Source organism: Microchirus variegatus, assembly GCF_963457635.1.
Source record: "Microchirus variegatus genome assembly, chromosome: 12".
In the NCBI taxonomy this organism is placed as follows: domain Eukaryota; kingdom Metazoa; phylum Chordata; class Actinopteri; order Pleuronectiformes; family Soleidae; genus Microchirus; species Microchirus variegatus.
This window is the reverse complement of record NC_139813.1, coordinates 26967347-26985504: the sequence shown is the minus strand read 5'-3', so window position 1 is coordinate 26985504 and position 18158 is coordinate 26967347. Positions and strand designations below refer to the sequence as shown.

The 18158-nt window shown below is 41.0% G+C and overlaps 2 protein-coding genes across 2 annotated transcripts in view; both read right to left on the bottom strand.

Moving 5' to 3' along the window:
- LOC310934857 (uncharacterized protein) overlaps positions 1 to 476 on the bottom strand; it is a gene marked incomplete at its 3' end in the record, with an annotated part of 41563 nt that extends 41087 nt beyond the window's left edge. Inside the window, 2 exon segments of the mRNA XM_083898656.1 lie at positions 81 to 279; positions 402 to 476. Of these exon segments, the coding sequence (XP_083754782.1) occupies positions 81 to 117 (37 nt within the window). The 5' untranslated portion in view covers positions 118 to 279; positions 402 to 476.
- Positions 477 to 5833: 5357 nt separating this feature from the next.
- LOC310934856 (protein NLRC3-like) lies at positions 5834 to 12180 on the bottom strand (the record flags this gene model as incomplete). Its single annotated transcript, XM_083898655.1, is given in 8 exon segments — positions 5834 to 6363; positions 6445 to 6491; positions 8547 to 8978; positions 9075 to 10339; positions 10343 to 10878; positions 10963 to 11158; positions 11281 to 11359; positions 12104 to 12180. Coding segments are annotated over 8 exon segments (3162 nt in total).
- Between the last annotated feature and the right edge of the window lie 5978 nt (positions 12181 to 18158).

Sequence of the window (18158 nt, the reverse complement as noted above, 5' to 3'; positions counted from 1 at the left end):
AGGAACACAAGAAAATAAATCAGTGAGTGGATCATTGAGGAAATGAGAAGTTCTTCTTTTCACATTAAATGTGCTCTTACTGCTCTGCAGACAGTCAGCTAGCTTCTCCTGCTTCATCCTCCTCAGGAAGTTCTCTGTGATCTTCAGAAAGGCCTCTCTGCTCCTCCTCTGCTCCTCATCTTCACCATCCAACACCTCCTCATCCTCCCTCTGACCCAGAACCTTCTGGATCTTCTTCAGCTCGTTCTTCACAAAGCAGATGATGTTCTCCTCCAGCAGCTGGAACAGAACAACGTGAAGTGAAATGAGATCCTGCAGGTCCACAGAGCAGCATCCAGACTGTCAGGACCAGGACTCTGCTTCAATATTAACAGTAGTGTCATGTTTGTACATTTACACACCTTAAATATGGAGTCCAGGTCTGCTCCATGCTGCTGGACAGACTGACCACTGAGAACCTCTGTCCTCTGCTGATCAACTCTGAAGAGAAAAGATTCAGTGTCATTTACTAAACAATCATTTATTCTGACACGGTTTTCACTGAGCTGCACCTACGTTTCTTCTTCAGCCAAGTTCACACGACATGAGTTTGACAACTTGAAGACAAAAGTCCCTGAAGGACAGTCTCTAGTGTGTATTAAAGGATTTTCTATTGTTCAGTTTTAGCCCAACAGCTTGACTCAACTGAACTTTCGCTCATCCGTGCTATGACAACCCAGCCCATGTTGAGGAAGTAGGCTCCCTCTGGTGGAGGATCATGTAAGTGTGTGTTACTATGTGTGAAATTCTTACTTCAGTTCACCATGTTTTTGTCCATTCTTGAAGGTAATAGGATGACCCATTGACTCGTCACTCTTCATAGACACACAGCTGGGACCAGGTCCAGCAGAGTCTGGTCCCTGTTGATGGATCCTCCTGCAAACACAGGACATCACATGTAAAGTTACATCTGCTCTGATAGATTGATCTCATTAATGATCGACAGTATCAGGAGACAAAAGGAAAACAGGTTTGTGTCTGAAATGGTTGAGTGTGACCCAGATGGTGTCGGCTGCTCGGTGTCAAACACCAACACTGATTAATACATTTAAGACTTCCACTAAAATATGTAGAACATTTTCAGTCAGATCAGTTTACCCAAACCCAAGGACGTGAGCCAGGACTGTTCCAGATTTATTCAACATTTCTTATTTTTTCATTGGCTCCAGATCTGAGCTTAAAGAGACAGGTCTGTTTTTTTGACTTGGGTCCAGAATGACTTGCTACTGCATCTGAGGTCCCAAATATTTGGCATTTCTGATGCTACATAATGGATCATTTGAGTTGTTGACCTCCATTCTACATCATCTGACCTCTGTTCTTGTTTGAAGTTCATAGGTTGATCCATGGACCGGAAGTTCAGACGTTGATCCATGGACTGGAAGTTCAGACGTTGATCCATGGACTGGAAGTTCAGACGTTGATCCATGGACTGGAAGTTCAGACGTTGAGCCATGGACCGGAAGTTCAGACGTTGATCCATGGACTGGAAGTCCAGACGTTGATCCATGGACCGGAAGTTCAGACGTTGATCCATGGATCCAAAGTTCAGACGTTGATCCATGGACCGGAAGTTCAGACGTTGATCCATGGATCCAAAGTTCAGACGTTGATCCATGGACCGGAAGTTCAGACGTTGATCCATGGATCCAAAGTTCAGACGTTGATCCATGGACCTGAAGTTCAGACGTTGATCCATGGACAACGTGGACACACAGCTGGGTCCAGGTCCAGCAGAGTCTGGTCTCTGTTGATGGATCCTCCTACAAACACAGGACATGACATGTAAATAAAACACTGAGCTGTGACATGGAGATGAGTCACATAGTCCATGAGATCCTCATCTCACCTCTGACCCTCATGTTCCACAGAGTGGTTTTAGAGGGCAGACCAATATATACTTTATTGGTGAAAGTTAATCTAAAATATTGGTTTTATTTTTCATTTGTCTTGTGTTTTCATTGTAAACAGTCCATAGGGTGGCGCCATATCCCCATGCTTTCACAGTGAGATCACTATTTTGGACTTTGTGTCATAATAAAAAATTATCAGGCAACAATTAATTATTTTAGCGCGCCGCTCTCAACTTTACCTCCTCCTCCCTTTGTGTGTGTGTCAACGGCACCAACGAGACAGGAAGTGTTTTGTTTTGGAGTCACTCGGTCAGTTGGGGCGGGGCTTTGTGCTCAGCTCCTCCCCCGCGTTGATGCAGAAGACGTCAAGAGCCGCACACACGTGTCACACGTGTTAGCATCACACTTTACAGCCCTTCACTGCAGGTGAGTCCACTGGTTAAAACAGAAGAGCCCGCCCTCTGGTGGTCAGGTAAGAAGCTGTTCAACTTACCTCCCTCTAGCCAATAGATAGATAGATATGTATGTTGGAGAAGAAATGTTATATTTAACTTAGTTAATTAAATCTTATCAAAACATGATTTCAGTTTTTTTTGCCTACAATGGTTGTAATCTGTTTTCATCGGAAACATAAAAGTATCAGTCATTATCTGATCTTTTAGTCCAGCAGAACTTCTCTCTCACCAAAACCACAAATGTTCAATAAACCAGTGATTTACAAACATTTTCAAACATCAGAGTTTAGTGACGTCAGAGATTCATGAAGCTTCACAGTAAAAACATCACGTTGACAAAAAGTTCAAACTTAAACATTTCTTTTACCGATGTTTGATGAGATGAGTTCAGTTCCGTTACCTTCTGATGGTAAGAAGTAATCGTCATGAAGCTGTTGAAAGTTATTCTGCTGCTTTGAACAGGAAACAAACCAGAGAGCAAAGTTTTCTCAAGTGTTATCTGAAGGAAATTTGATGATTCAAATCAAGTAACTGCTTTGATCTGAACTTTAGACTCAACAGGATCAACTGGAGTCAAATATTAACAGAATCAAATCTAATCTAGTGATGGGACAAACTGTGCCGAGGCTTCTGGGCGTGTCAAGGAATCCAGGAAGTCTTTTATGAAGCACGTATCAATGTTTGCTTCTTTAAAGGTGAGTGAAGTGGCTTAGTGTTGTTAGATTTTTTTTTTACACCACGGATTTTTCTATACCGGGGAATAAGGGTACATGTGCCCGCATTTCATCGGTGCAGCGCACGCTTGTCCAGATGCCGATTGAAACCCAGGTCACACTATCAAGTGCGTCATTATTACGGTTACATTGTTCTTGTCAACAAAGATGTTATATTTAGGGATGCACCGATAATTCGGCGGCCGAAACACAGCGAGTTCACTGTGGAACAGCAACTATTAAATGCTGGAAAGTTTCTTCGCACAAAAGCGAAACTTGGCTGCGTACATACGGCGCAGATTATGAACTCTCTGCGACATTTACTTCACACCAGAGAACATTCTCTCTCTTTGAGCAGTGAACTAAAGAGATCAGCTCATCTGATGCATCTGTTATTACCTTAATTGCAGCGCTAAAGCGTCTTGTACAACGACCGAGACCATGGATTGAAAACAATGAAAAGTGCGCTCTGCTCTTCAGAGTCTGTCACCATGTTTTACTCAGATCTACTCGGATCCCCCTCATAAAGATCATTATTTTTATGTGGGGATGAAACGCGTAGAGAAATTATCCAGAAGAGCCCGCTTGGAGACGTAGGAGCGCAGGAGCGACAAACGGCGCAGGAGAGGGAGAAGAGAAAAGTGCTGGGGTGGTGCACAGAAAAGGGCACTACCACTTCTTAATTTATGTTGATTTATTTTAATTTTAAATGTGACCATTGCATGGCTTGTGTTAAGATTCACCGGCCAATTACTTAATTAGTATTTAATTTAAGTGAAAAGAAATGTATATTATTTATTTATTTTGTAAGACTCTATAGTAGTTGTAAAAGTATTGTTAATAAATGTCTTACAATAACACATAATAGTCAGAATTAAAAATGTACATAAAAAAAACAAAAAACATTATTAAACGCCGTGGGCCGCCGGTGGGACACCCGAGAGGTCCTACCACCGGGCTTAGCAGGTTTTCTGGGGGAAACACCGGCAAGTGAGACTATATTTTTCATTTGTCTTGTGTTTTCATTGTAAATATTCCATAAGGTGGCGCCATATCCCCATGCTTTCACAGTGAGATCAGTATTTTGGACTTTGTGGCACAATAAAAAATTATCAGGCTACAATAAATTATTTCAGCACGCCGCTCTCAACGTTACCTCTTCCTGCCTTTGTGTGTGTGTCAGTGGCAGCAACGAGACAGGAAGTGTTTTGTTTTGGAGTCCCTCGGTCAGTTGGGGCGGGGCTTTGCGCTCGGCTCCTCCCCCACGTTGATACAGAAGACGTCACGAGCCGCACAAACGTGTCACACGTGTTAGCATCACACTTTACAGCCCTTCACTGCAGGTGAGTCCACTGGTTAAAACAGAAGAGCCCGCCCTCTGGTGGTCAGGTAAGAAGCTGTTCGACTTACCTACATCTAGCCAATAGATAGATAGATATGTATGTTAGAGAAGAAATGTTAAATTTAACTTGGTTAATTAAATCTTATCAAAACATGATTTCATTTTTTTTGCCTACAATGGCTGTAATCTGTTTTCATCGGAAACATAAAAGTATCAGTCATTATCTGATCTTTCAGTCCAGCAGAACTTCTCTCTCACCAAAACCACAAATGTTCAATAAACCAGTGATTTCCAAACATTTTCAAACATCAGAGTTAAGTGACGTCAGAGATTCATGAAGCTTCACAGTAAAAACATCACATTGACAAAAAGTTAAAGCTTAAACATTTCTTTTACCGATGTTTGATGAGATGAGTTCAGTTCCGTTACCTTCTGATGGTAAGAAGTAATCGTCATGAAGCTGTTGAAAGTTATTCTGCTGCTTTGAACAGGAAACAAACCAGAGAGCAACGTTTTCTCAAGTGTTATCTGAAGGAAATTTGATGATTCTGATCAAGTAACTGCTTTGATCTGAACTTTAGACTCAACTGGATCAACTGGAGTCAAATATTAACAGAATCAAATCTCATCTAGTGATGGGACGAACTGTGCTGAGGCTTCTGGGCGTGTCGAGGAATCCAGGAAGTCTTTTATGAAGCACGTATCAATGTTTGCTTCTTTAAAGGTGAGTGACGTGTTTTAACGCTTTATGAACATAATTCATGATTCCTCCAACTGACACTTACCTATGGACACAAGTGTTACTGAGGTTAAGGTAAGAACTCACAGAACACTGTTTATACATGAGACCACTGGTCATGGGTCACAGATGATGTAGGTGTGCTATCTGTCCACTAGGAGGAGCTAAGTCAAGCAGCAGGAGCAGCTGCTGTCAGTTCCATGTGATGACCAGCAGGAGTCAGCAGATGTTCCTGATCAGTGCATCAACAACACAGATTTCTCTGACGTTTACGTTTGTTTATCGTTGAACATTTTAATGTATAGAGTTAGGATTGTTTGTGTTTGTATGAAAATATTCAAAGTTACTGTGGAATATTTTTGATCAATAAAGTGAAAAGAGTTTAGTGTTAAATGTTGTGATCGTTCACATGTCAACCTCTGTGTTTCAGGCTGGTTCTCAGCAGCAGGGGGCGCTCACAGCACAGTCAGTACCTCCATAGGTAGGTGGGTCAGTTAATGACAGACGATCGTTCTTTATGTTTATTTCACACATACAAGTTTGTTTTTTCTCTTTATTTATTGACGGTCATCAGGACGTGAAGAGAATTCAAAAGTGTTTCAACAATGAATTACTGAGCCGAGCTTTAACATCAGATTATAAACAGTGAGACCTCGTCCACCACACGACTGAAGCTGCTGTCTCTTCATGTTCTACAGAGAACACAGAGACACTGAGGAACCAAACCAGACAAAGAACCCAGGATAAAGTGGTTGAGTGAATGTGGTCCTGAAGGTGTGGAGGTGGATCAGTGAGTCAGAGGAGACTCTGTAGAAGGACAGAGTCCCAGCAGGACAGTCCACATACACTGATACTCTGTGAGAGACAGACGATGATCTGATGGATGTTTTTGTCTCACAGTGACAGACAGAGTAACCATCATCATCAGAGCAGATCAGACTCCAGGACTGATTATTATGTCCAAACAAACAGGCAGAACTTATGCCTTTCCTCTTGATTCCTCTGTAACTCAGTGATATAAAAACAGTTCCTCTCCACTCGACCTCCCAGTAACAGCGACCAGTCAGACCAGATCTACACAGCAGCTGATAATAGTAGTCAAATCTGTCTGGATGATCAGGATACCACTGATCTTCTCTCACATGGGTCACTTTCCTGTTGTTGTCAGACAGTTTGAGTTTTCTGTTCATTGTGTTTGTGTCCAGTTCCAGTTCACATGAATCTGATGAAGAACAACAAGACACAGCTGCAGTTTATTGACGATCAGCTGATATGTTGTTATTTCCTGTAAATCCATACTTACACTTCCTGACACCTGGTTTTAACCTCTGCTCTCCAGCATGGTCCATCCTGGAGGAAGAAACAGTCTGAATGAGTTTGTGTCCAACATTTGTCCAAACTGTTGTCTTAATGACGCACTCTGGTGGACAGAATTATGAACTACACTCTGGTGTGTGAGAGAAGACGGTGTCTGCAGAACCAGAGACCACAGTTTCAGGTGGCTACGCATTTTCTGAACAGCACCACCATGTGGACATCACAGGAGACAGCACTTCAATTGTCTCCTGCAGTTTAGACCAGACGATGCCAAAGACGTTTAAATGTGAGTATAGCACTGAATTTTAAATGGAAAATTCAGGAACAGGAAAAACAGGAAAGTTCATGTTTGCTATTCTAAGTGTGTTTATACCATTTAGTTGTAAAGTAGGATCATGTTTTCTGTGGTTTTCATTAAAAAGAGCCACCATGAAGCTCGTACTAAATCTACTCAACTCTGTTAACACAGTAGTCATTTAGTCATCGTTCATTTAGTGAATGAAGTGGTTATTTTGACCAAACCAGAGTTGGTGATTTGATGAAACAGTGATTTGTCAGTCAGGCATATTTTGGAGCTGTAGAAGAGTCTGTGTTGTCTGTGGAGAGTAATTATACATTTCAGTTGTTCAGTGATGCCTTTGCCTTTTCTTATGTAATATTTTGTAATGCTCTTGTTGTGGTTTTATTTTGAAAGGCATCGTCAAAGGTTTGGGTTCTGGACTCATGAGACTAGAGACCTGATCCAGTGAACCCTTCAGCCAATATATATGGTTCTAAGACAGAGTTGAGTCACTGAGGAAGCTCCAGCTCACATGCAGGATGTTAATGACTGAACTGCAGAGGAAAAGACACTAGTGGACAGTTTTCAGGTATTTACTTTATAGTTTAAGCCAGTCAGGAATTATTCAACTTCATTAGTATTTAGATTGGATCCAGTTCATATCAATTATTTTGAATTGGATGTTGTTTTTACTGCAGAAACTAATAAATGTTCCAAAAAAAACTATTATTATCAACGTCTGTTTTTATTCAGCTGAAAATCTTCAATCTGAACCTGCTTACAAGTAGGGATGCACCGATCCACTTTTTTTCTCTTCCGATCCGATATTCTGAATTTAGATATCTGCCGATACCGATACTATTCTGATATGGATGCTCTGTTTGCTTTAATATTATTATCATCATTGTCATTATCATCATTTCGATTATAAGGCTTTAATAAACTCCTTTATACAGGCAAGTATGATATGTATGACTTATAACGTTTACAGCGACTTTACGGACCCCTGGCAATTTTTTATTTTTTTTTTACAATTCTGTTGCACAGAGTGAGATCCAGCTAACTTTATTTACTGTGGGCAGAGAGTCTCTCTCTCACACACACACACACACAGTGAGCGCAGAGCAGCGCACACACAAACTGAGTCACAGACAAGCTGTGAATGTTCAATCTCCAACCACAACGCGATGCCGGCGTAAAAAAATAAATAAATAAATAAATACCCTCTCCGTGTTAATCATTGATTTCAACCGGTGATGTTTTTTTTCGCCAGCTAAATTCACGTGACAACAGCCAAAAACCGGCATATATACCGGCTAACGTGAACCCTGGCTTAGAGGAATGTGATTTTCATTGTTTTTATGCCGCTGTCAGTACTGTTCTCTTCAGCGAGCAGGCGTTTAAAACGGTGACGGCTGTGATGACGTCGGCTGCAGGTTGCGGAGCTGAACTTCCTGGTAAACTACTGGTCAATCATGCTCACCTGCTAGCTGTAAACTGTGGAATGGATTTACTGAACGAAGTCGTGGATCATCAATCCGCGTCTCATCGAGACACGCTTCAGTTCAGGAAACCCATTCCACTTTTTGCAGCCAGCTAGCAGAGCAGTCAGGGAATCACTTGTGGAGACATTTCAGCAGACACACACACAGACAGATCGTACATTTCCGATCCAACTATAGAGATTTCCGATATGTCAATTACATCTGTAGCGGAACCCGATACCGATACTGGATCGGTTCGGCCCCATCCCTACTTACAAGTTTAAATATTACTGTTGAACATGAAGCAGAAGAGGAGGAGAATACCTGAGAGTGTCCAGTCTCCAGTGTGGACTCTTCAGTCCATCAGACAGAAGCTTCTTTCCTGAGTCTCCTGGATGATTGAAGCTCAGGTCCAGTTCTCTCAGATGGGAGGGGTTGGAGTTTAGAGCTGAGGTCAGAGAAGAACATCCTTCCTCTGTGACCAGACAACCTGACAGACTGAAGTTAAGAAGATATGATGAACTCAGTGATTCAGAAAATTCTGAAGAAGTTGAACATCTGTCAAATAAACAGAGTTCTGACCTGAGAGTCTCCAGAGAACAGTGAGGACTCTTCAGTCCATCACACAGCAGCTTCACTCCTGAATCCTGAAGGTCATTGTTACTCAGGTCCAGGTGTCTCAGACTAGAGGACACAGAGCTGAGGACTGAGGACAGAGCTTCACAGCTTCTCTCTGAGAGTTTACAGTCACTCAGTCTGAGGTAGAAAACAGTGATGAACAAAAGGTTAAACATGTTTCTCTTGTGGTATTTAGAATATGTCTTATTAATATTTATATATTGATCCACTTACAGAGCTTTGTTGGAGGCTTTGACCACCGGCAGCAGCTTCAGAAGAGCCTTCTCTGAAGCAGAGAACTTCTTCAGGTCAAACTCATCCAGATCTTTTCCTGATGACAGTAAGATGAAGACCAGAGCTGACCACTGAGCAGGAGACAGTGTCTCTGTGGACAGACGTCCAGATTTCAAGGACTCTTGGATCTCCTCCACAAGAGAACAATCATTCAGTTCATTCAGACAGTGGAACAGGTTGATGCTTCTCTCTGCTGACAGATTCTCACTGATCTTCTTCTTGATGTACTGGACTGTTTTCTGATTGGTACTTGAGCTACTTCTTGTTTGTGTCAGTAGACCTCTTAAGAGCTTCTGATTGGTCTCCAGTGAAAGACCAAGGAGGAAGCGGAGGAACAAGTCCAGGTGTCCATTTGGACTCAGTAAGGCCTTGTCCACAACACTCTGGTGCAGATGATTCAGTAAAGGATTGATTCCAAACAGTCTGGACCAGTTGCTCATTGTTGGTTCCTCTGAAAACAGATTTGTTCCAGATGTGATGAAGGTCAGATGAACATGAAGAGCAGCCAGAAACTCCTGAACACTCAGATGGACAAAGCAGAAGACCTTGTCCTGGTACAGGCCTCTCTCCTCTTTAAAGATCTGAGTGAAGACTCCTGAGTAAACTGAAGCTGCTGTGATATCGATGCCACACTCTGTCAGGTCTGATTCATAGAAGATCAGGTTTCCTTTCTGCAGCTGCTCAAAGGCCAGTTTCCCCAGAGACTTAATCATCTTCCTGTTCTCTGGACTCCAGTGTGGATCTGTCTCAGCTCCTCCATCATATTTGACCTTCTTCACTTTGGACTGAACCACCAGGAAGTGGACGTACATCTCAGTCAGGGTCTTGGGCAGTTCTCCTCCATCTCTGGTTTTCAACATGTTCTCCAGAACTGTTGCAGTGATCCAGCAGAAGACTGGGATGTGACACATGATGTGGAGGCTTCTTGATGTCTGGATGTGGGAGATGATCCTCCTGGCCTGCTCCTCATCTCTGAACCTCTTCCTGAAGTAGTCCTCCTTCTGTGGGTCTGTGAACCCTCTGACCTCTGTCACCATGTCAACACAGTCAGGAGGGATCTGATTGGCTGCTGCAGGTCGTGTGGTTATCCAGAGGCGAGCAGAGGGAAGCAGTTTCCCCCTGATGAGGTTTGTCAGCAGCACGTCCACTGAGGTGGACGCTGTGACATCAGTCAGGATCTCAGTGTTGTGGAAGTCCAGAGGAAGTCAACACTCGTCCAGACCATCAAAGATGAAGACCACCTTCAAGTCTTCAAACCTGCAGATTCCTGCTTCTTTGGTTTCAGTGAAGAAGTGATGGATGAGTTCCACCAAACTGTACTTCTTCTCTTTCAGCACATTCAGCTCTCTGAAGGTGAAGGGAAATGTGAACTCTATGTCCTGGTTGCTTTTGTCTTCAGCCCAGTCCAGAGTGAACTTCTGTGTTAACACTGTTTTCCCAATGCCAGCCACTCCCTTTGTCATCACTCTTCTGATTGGTCCGTCTCTTCCGGCTGAGGCTTTAAAGATGTCTTCTTGTCTGATGGTTGTTTCTGCTCTGTCTGGTTTCCAGGAAGCTCTTTCAATCTGTCTGACCTCATGTTCTTCATTGACCTCTCCAGTCCCTCCCTCTGTGATGTAGAGCTCTGTGAAGATCTCATTCAGAAGGGTGGGGTTTCCTGCTTTAGCCACGCCCTCAAACAAACACTGGAACTTCTTCTTCAGGTTTGATTTGAGTTCACGTCGACAAGCTGGAGCTCTGTTTTCTGAAGGAACACAAGAAAATAAATCAGTGAGTGGATCATTGAGGAAATAAGATGTTCTTCCTTTCACATTAAAAGTCCTCTTACTGCTCTGCAGACAGTCAGCTAGCTTCTCCTGCTTCATCCTCCTCAGGAAGTTCTCTGTGATCTTCAGAAAGGCCTCTCTGCTCCTCCTCTGCTCCTCATCTTCACCATCCAACACCTCCTCATCCTCCCTCCCCAGAACCTTCTGTATCTTCTTCAGCTCGTTCTTCACAAAGCAGATGATGTTCTCCTCCAGCAGCTGGAACAGAACAACGTGAAGTGAAATGAGATCCTGCAGGTCCACAGAGCAGCATCCAGACTGTCAGGACCAGGACTCTGCTTCAATATTAACAGTAGTGTCATGTTTGTACATTTACACACCTTAAATATGGAGTCCAGGTCTGCTCCATGCTGCTGGACAGACTGACCACTGAGAACCTCTGTCCTCTGCTGATCAACTCTGAGGAGAAAACATTCAGTGTCATTTACTAAACAATCATTTATTCTGACACGGTTTTCACTGAGCTGCACCTGCGTTTCAAAAGACAAAAGTCCTTGAAAGACATTCTTTAGTGTGTATTAAAGGCTTTTCTAGTTCTCGCCCAACTCAGCTTCACTCAACTGAACTCGTTTTTTTTGTGTGGAAAACAATTGTACCTGGTACGTGGTGATTACCTGATCTGACAAGGTTCCAAATGAGCTGAGTTGATTCTAAAATGTGACGTCAACAAACTGCCGGCCACTGATTAGTAGTCACTGGAAGAGTCATGAGCGCTATAGCGAGCAGACGTGGCTGCTGTCTGCGAAAATACACCGTGGTCCATCAACAACTTGCAGACGTTCCTGTGTTTGCCTCGATGTCCTCTATTGTTTGTTTGAGTCATAAAACAATGTCACAGTAGTTTAGCGCATGACGACCCAGTCCACGTTGAGGAAGTAGGCTCCCCCTGGTGGAGGATCATATAAGTGTGTCTTACTATGTGTGAAATTCTTACATCAGTTCACCATGTTTTTGTCCATCCTTGAAGTCAATAAGACGAGACAAGGACCAGTCACTCTTCATGGAGACACAGCTGGGTCCAGGTCCAGCAGAGTCTGGTCCCTGTTGATGGATCCTCCTACAAACACAGGACATGACATGTAAATATAACACTGAGCTGTGACATGGAGATGAGTCACATGGTCCATGAGATCCTCATCTCACCTCTGACCCTCATGTTCCTCACACAGAGTGGTTTTAGAGGGCGGAGCTTCATTTTCACTGTCTTTGATCTGATTCATTGCAGTGCGCCACCTGCTGGGAGAGTAAAACTCACACATTACAAGTTCTGCTAACATGGGTGGACCTCAGGCTTCTCACAACATCATCATCATCATCATCATCAGGTCCAGCAGGAGCAAGAAGATCCAGCAACACCAGATGGACCAGATGAAAGGAACCACAGGTATGTTAGTGTGAGCAGAACACCAACACAAATGTCAGAGAACAAGTAAAACGTACGTGGACGTATTTTTGTTACTGGGATGAAAATCGAGAACTGGTTCTGTTTTGGTACCAGTTTCTCACGAGTTAGAACCAAAGTATCAATAATCATCTGAACAAATAGTTCCTTCTATAAATAGTTATGTTACTTTAACACTAACTTGAAGGGAATTATAAAATAATGCTCGCTCAGGTCGTTTCCCAACCGTCTGGTAATGACGATATTTGACGTCGTGCGGTGTCTTAACCAAGCTAACATTTTTGCTGCTGCTAACAGAAGTGCAGAGTCCTCGGTGCAGCCTCTGCCACAAGTCTTCATTTCACTCGCAGCATTGTCCGTTTATGACAATGAAAAGGACCTATAGGCTACCTGAATTTATGAAATGTACTGTTTCTAAATATGCAATTGCTACACTTAATGGCAAAAAACAAAAAAAAACAATATTTTTGTTGCTTAAGCGTATGTATTCAGTCTGTATTATTCAATGGTATACTGAAAATCCATGTGAAAAAAATACTATCTATATCTCACTGTTCTCAGGTCAAATATTTATATGCGATTAAAATACGATTCATTTCGATTAATTAATTACAAAACCTCTAATTAATTAGATACATTTTTTTTAATCGAGTCCCGGCCCTAATACAAACAATAATATAATAATGTGATAACCATGTTTGATTTGTGAAATGAGAAAAAGAAACATTTTCTTTGGTTTATACTAAAACTAATCAAACTGAAATGAGTTTGACACAGAGACGAGACTGAAACTAAAATCGAAACAGCCTGCCAAAAACAAGACTAGACATGAGAGATTCATGAAGCTTCACAGTAAAAACATCACGTCGACAAAAAGTTCAAACTTCTTAAACATTTCTTTTACCGATGTTTGATGAGATGAGTTCAGTTCCGTTACCTTCTGATGGTAAGAAGTAATCGTCATGAAGCTGTTGAAAGTTATTCTGCTGCTTTGAACAGGAAACGAACCAGAGAGCAACGTTTTCTGTGGTGTGAGAGAAATCCAGGAAGTCACGTGTTGAGGTTTGGGGGTGAGTGAGTGACAGGAAGAAGTTCCTGTTTTAATGTTTTATGAACTGGTCATGGGTCACAGGTGATGTAGGTGTGCTATCTGTCCACTAGGAGGAGCTAAGTCGAGCAGCAGGAGCAGCTGCTGTCAGTTCCATGTGATGACCAGCAGGAGTCAGCAGATGTTCCTGATCTGTGCATCAACAACACAGATGTAAGTTCTCTGACGTTTACGTTTGTTTATCGTTGAACATTTTAATGTTTAGAGTTAGGATTGTTTGTGTTTGTATGAAAATATTATAAAGTGTTAAATGTTGTGAATGTTCCTGAGTGTGATCGTTCACACGAGGAGAATCTTTGATGTCAAACCATCGCTCTGTGAATTAAGAAGCTTTTCCATCAGTGATAGAACCTGGTGTTTTTTAACTACCTGCTCCGACGAGCCCACAATGCTGAACTATAGATTAGGTAAGAGGACTTAAAAATATTACTGCTACTTACTTATAGTTCCAAAATCTGCTTAGAATTCTAAAATCTACGTATAATTCCAAAATCTACTTATAATTCTAAAATCTACTTATAATTACAAAATCTACTTATAGTTCTAAAGTCTACATAGTTCCAAAATCTACTTAAATTTCCAAAATCTACTTATTATTCCAAAATCTATTTATAATTTTAAAATCTATTTATAGTTCCAAAATGTACTTGAATTTTCAAAATCTACTTATAATTCCAAATTCTACTTATTATTCTAAAATCTACTTATAGTTCCAAAATTTACTTATACTTGTAAAATGTATTTATAGTTCCAAAATCTACTTAAATTTCCAAAATCTACTTAAATTTCCAAAATCTACTTATTATTCTAAAATCTATGTATAATTCTAAAATCGACTTAAATTTCCAAAATCTGCTTATAATTCTAAAATGTGTTCATCGTTCCAAAATCTACTTAAATTTCCAAAATCTACTTATTATTCTAAAATCTATTTATTGTTCCAAAATCGACTTACAATTCCACAATCAATTTTTTATTCCTAAGTCTGCTTTGGTGTGGGAGAGTGAGTGGATCGAGTTTCTTCCACAAATCTACATTTTGTATAATTAAGTTTGTGTTGAGTGAGTCCATTCAATTGTTTTTTTCTTGTTTTTTTAGTAATAAATGTATTAAAAACCTGGGAAAACTATCACAAATCAATGTTTCTCAAACTTTCTAGATGAGAACGTACTTTTTTTTTTATTGCCAATTTATCACAATATCATTCGTGAGAAAACGAGCAGTGACTCATTTACATGTTTTCATTTGTAAACAAATAATTTTAATAAATTAATAAATCTTTCAGTCATTTGTTTCACAGAGTTGTGAAAATGTGTTTATTTTCTTGTTACAAATGTTACAGGAAATAAACAGAAATAAAGAAATATTTCTTCAACAATATTAATAAAAGTACATCTGTAACGAGGGGAAAAGGCCATTAGAGGGCAGTGTTCACTCTGTCAAACACCTGTCAGTGTTGTTGTTGTTGAGGAGAAGCAGTGCATGCTGGGACAGAAAGGCTCGTGAGCTTTCAAAGCTTCAGTGAGAAGATGATGTTCCTCAGACAAAGAGTCGACCTGTAAACAACAACAACAATTCCATTATTTTTATTTGATTTCTTTTGTTTTTGAAACGTTCATTGTATTTTATTGGTTTATCAAACGAAAACAAACACAAACTGTGTTCTCACCTCTCTCCTCAGCCTTTGGTTCCTCTGCTCCAGAAGTTCACAGGCCTGAAGAAGAAGAAGATGATGAAGATGTTTTTCCGTCAGTATCTCCGAACATTTAAATGAAACCGTGTGAAAGTGACGTGAACGCAGACGTCACCTGATGCAGCAGGTCGGCTCTCTGCGTTTGTCTCTTGCGACTTCTCTGAGCTGCGACTCTGTTCTTCTCTCTCCTCTTCATCATCCTGCCTTCATCCTGTGAGCCCTGACACACAAACCATGACACGTCAGACCTGACTGAGGGAGCCTTTGTGTGTATACAGCAGCAGAGCAGGGCCGGACGGAGACGAGAGGACATTTATTCTGTCTCACTCACAAACAACCATTGTCTGACACTTTTTTGGTTTCTGTCAAACTAATCTATTCACGATAGCCAGCTAACCCTATCTACTCTGTCTATGGTAGCTTAGAGGTAGCTATCCATCTATTTACGCTAGCTAGCTAACCCTATCTACTCTATCTATGCTAGCTTAGAGGTAGCTATCCATCTATTTAAGATGGCTAACTATCCATCTATTTGAGCTAGCTAGCTAACCCTAACTACTCTATCTATGGTAGCTCAGAGGTAGCTATCCAACTGTTTAAGGTAGCTACCTCTATCTATTTACACTAGCTAGCTAACCCTATCTACTCTATCTATGCTAGCTTAGAGGTAGCTATCGATCTATTTACGCTAGCTAGCTCACCCTATCTACTCTATCTATGCTAGCTTAGAGGTAGCTATCCATCTATTTAAGATGGCTAACTATCCATCCATTTAAGCTGCGAGCTAACCCTATTTACTCTATCTATGGTAGCTTAGAGGTAGCTATCCAACTGTTTAAGGTAGCTACCTCTCTCTATCTAAGCTAGCTAGCTAACCATATCTACTCTGTCTATGCCATCCTAGAGTTAGCTATCCATCTATTTAAGATGGCTAACTATCCATCCATTTAAGCTGCGAGCTAACCCTATTTACTCTATCTATGGTAGCTTAGAGGTAGCTATCCAACTATTTAAGGTAGCTACCTCTATCTAAGCTAGCTAACGAACCCTATCTACTCTATCTATGCTAGCTTAGAGGTAGCTATCCATCTATTTAAGATGGCTAACTATCCATCCATTTAAGCTGTGAGCTAACCCTATCTACTCTATCTATGCTAGCTTAGAGGTAGCTATCCAACTGTTTAAGGTAGCTATCACTATCTATTTAAGCTAGCTAGCTAACCCTATCTACTCTGTCTATGCTAGCTTAGAGTTAGCTATCCATCTATTTACGCTAGCTAGCTAATCCTATCTACTCTATCTATGCTAGCTTAGAGGTAGCTATCCAGCTATTTAAGATGGCTAACTATCCATCCATTTAAGCTGCGAGCTAACCCTATTTACTCTATCTATGGTAACTTAGAGGTAGCTATCCAACTATTTAAGGTAGAAAACTCTATCTATTTAAGCTAGCTAGCTAACCCTATCTACTCTATGATAACTTAGAGTTAATTATCCATCTGTTTAAGCTAGCTAACTCTATCTGTCTATTTAAGCTAGCGAGCTAGACATATTTACCCGTGCTATGCTAGCTTAGTGTTAACTATCTATTTAAAGTAGCTAACTATATATATCATCTTTTTCCGGTAGCTAACTAACTTTTTTATCTATTTCAATTCTGTGAAGACGTTTACCGCGCCGCGACTAATTTATCGATCCGTGACGTGGTTTTCAAAAACAAAAAAAGCGAATCTTTTAAGCGCGTTACTTACACTTAAATCTGGAGTAAAAAGTTTGGTTTTCTCCACCGGTTTTAAAGTGACGTACTACAGCTTTAATCCCCCCCACGACCTTTGACCCCAGCGCGCTGTGGTCCTACCTCACACGTGTCACTGCTGCTCACGCTCTTCTCCAGACGCTCTGACATCACAGGTGCATCAGCGCCGCGACACAAGTGACACTGAGGACTGAGGTTGAAGCTGAGGCTGAAGCTGAAGCTGCTCGGTTTCACTTCAGCTTCCTTTACACTTTCATAGAAGTCATGTGACTCTGTGGCTGTGGTTGACCAGGACTTTGTGAGATTACAATTAAAAAAAAAAACAATAACTATGACACTGTGGTTAATCTCAATCCAACCACCAAATAAACCAGCCATCGCTGCGACGCGAGAGAACGTTGAGCCCACAGCTAAAAATAACCGTCGCTAAAAACCCACAGAGTCTTATTTTCACTCCTTTAGCAGAAAACACACTCTCACAGTACAGGTTAAATGATATTAACGTTTATATTAGCAGTAAACCTCTTTACAGGTTGTTTAAATGATAAACATGAAGTGACAGAAAACATTTAAATGTGAAATTATCAACTACTTTCTATTTCAGTGTAAAACAGGACACAAAGAGTTAAGATTTTGTATATATATATATATATATTTCTTTGTGTTTTATTGGTTTTTAAGGATCTAAGCAGATTCACTCTCAGTAAACACATTTTTTTAACCACTTAACAAAAGAAAAACTGAAGTTTGTAAACCACTCACTCTCCCACACCAAAGCCCATAGAGAAAACCAGTGATTTTAGCTCACAAGGACACAGGAGCTGCTGGTCTACTGCTGCCTCGTGTGGTCACTTTGTAAATCTAAATTAAGATTTTCAATTGCCGAATTGACAAAATAAGACATTGTAAGTTAGTGATGGAGGCAGCAGTGGATCAACAACTCCTGTGAACTCCTGTGTTGCTGTGATGTTAAAATCACTGATTTTCTCTATGAGCTTTGGTGTGGGAGAGTGAGTGGTTTATAAACTTCAGTTTCCTGTTGGAAAATTCAGTTTAACAGTGAAGATAAAGACGTGAACACGTTGTAAAGACGTCATAGACTTAAACTGACGTAGATTTTATTGCACAGGTCTTTTGTTAGATAGCAAAAGATCGGTTTGTAAACTCACTCACTCTCCCACACCAAAGCCCATAGAGAAAATCAGTGATTTTAACATCACAGCACACTGGAGTTCACAG